The sequence below is a fragment of the Eimeria mitis genome, genomic scaffold (genome assembly GCF_000499745.2).
Source record: "Eimeria mitis Houghton genomic scaffold, Emh_scaff5155, whole genome shotgun sequence".
NCBI lineage: Eukaryota > Apicomplexa > Conoidasida > Eucoccidiorida > Eimeriidae > Eimeria > Eimeria mitis.
Genome location: NW_013573450.1, coordinates 1,667 through 3,394, shown reverse-complemented (window position 1 = coordinate 3,394; position 1,728 = coordinate 1,667). Strand labels below are relative to the sequence as shown.

General features: G+C 45.0%; 1 protein-coding gene across 1 annotated transcript in view; it reads right to left on the bottom strand.

Moving 5' to 3' along the window:
* Positions 1-1,316, bottom strand: part of EMH_0080180 (uncharacterized protein) — a gene marked incomplete at both ends in the record, with an annotated part of 1,922 nt that extends 606 nt beyond the window's left edge. The window contains 3 exons of the mRNA XM_013500224.1: positions 3-81; positions 239-283; positions 1,289-1,316. Coding sequence (XP_013355678.1) covers positions 3-81; positions 239-283; positions 1,289-1,316 — 152 coding nt within the window. The remainder of the gene's footprint in view (positions 1-2; positions 82-238; positions 284-1,288) is intronic.
* Positions 1,317-1,728: the final 412 nt, after the last annotated feature.

Below are 1,728 nucleotides of genomic sequence, written 5' to 3'. Positions count from 1 at the left end.
TGTTATATAAATTGTTTCCTTGTGTGTTTTCGTTGCTCTCTGCCACGTCAACAGCAACAGGAGGAGGAGGAGGGGGAAAGCCTGCAGCAAAAAAGAGATATATAATGGTGTATGGATGAAAGCATGCATGCAAGTTGTATGAAAACGCTGAAAAAATCAAAGAAAAAGAATAATAATCAAGAAAAAAAAAGATTTCGTGCATGATCGTTCTTCTTTCTCCCCCAAGGCTGTTGCTTACCAAGCTGGCCAGCATCCTCTAGGATAGGAACATCGTTTCTATCTTCTGAAGCAAAACAAACAAAGAGAAAGTTTAAAGAATAAACTCTGTATACTCAAATATATGATCGTGTAAAAAGCGGAAACATCAGCAGGCTGGTAGCACCGCACCCTGAAACGCCACCACCACACAATGCAGGTTTCGGCACGAAGGGGGAGGGAAATGCAGGAAAAAAACTGAAAACGTGCAAAATATATAAGTGATGAGTTTATTTATAAACTGAAGAAAGTATTTTGATGTTTTATAAAACACTTTATTGTAGTATTCCGCCGGAACGGCGGCGCGGAAAGCTGCAATCAGTCCACCACTAGATCCTGTGGTCAGCTGCCTATACACCCCAACTCTGCGGGAAGTTGAAATCGTGAAACTGAGGAGTAAATAGCTTACCGGGTTTACAGAAAGCTTGAAATGTCAAACTAAACAAAATAATTAAAAACAATGATGAAAAACGCAGAGGTTTCCACCTGAATACGACTGCCCGAGCCTCCCGATCGGCTGGGCTTGACGGAAACCTGCCATTTAAAAGCTGCATTTTTGCAGATCCTTTTTACTTTAAGCAATATTTATACTTTCGTTCACAAGCCGGAGCCAAAGAAGTCCGTTTCTTTCTTCACGAATTGCAACAGTTCAGGGCAGCATCCCCAGGGCGTGGCGGCGCCCGCCGCATCGCGCACAGATACCGCGGCAGTTTATGGAGTGTAAATACACCTGAAAGTGAGGATAAAGAGGAATTTAATTAAGTATATACTAATAAATACCACAATTCAAGATTTTGCCGCCGATAGGCTCATCATACACTCCGCAAAAGCCTCCTGTACGCGCCGGTTCGGCGGCCTTCAGGGCTCTGGTCCGTCAGTCCTCAGTTGCTGCGGGGCCACCAGCTGGAGCTGCGGTGTACGTACACCAGAAGCTGAGTTGAAAGCGGAATACGGGTTTATATTATATTTTATTTATCAAATTAGTGTACTGTGAGGTTTTTTCCCCCAAAAAAATAATTAATTTCGGCCTAACCCAGAGCCTGAATATAAACGGCTTCCATCTGCGCGGCCGTGGAGCGGCCGTTGCATGCACAGCCGCTCTCTCCTCCGCGTCAATGGGTGAGGAAAGCACGAGTATAAGAGAATGTAGCAGTTATTTTTTCAGTTATTTTCAGGTAAAATACAAATAAAAAGGGATTTATTACTCTGCTTTCTCCCCTCACACCCCGCTACTCTCCCTGACGCCGCCACACGATGATAGAAGTTATATTGAACGACCGCCTCGGCCGCAAAATACGGGTTAAGTGCAACCCAGACGACACGGTGGGGGACCTGAAGAAACTTGTGGCGGCGCAATGCGGTGCGTTGCAGCATTCCGGTGTACATACACTGCAGTGTATACATACGCAGCAGTTTATATGTATGCTGCGGTGTATGTACACCGCAGCTTAGACAAACACCGCACTGTATACA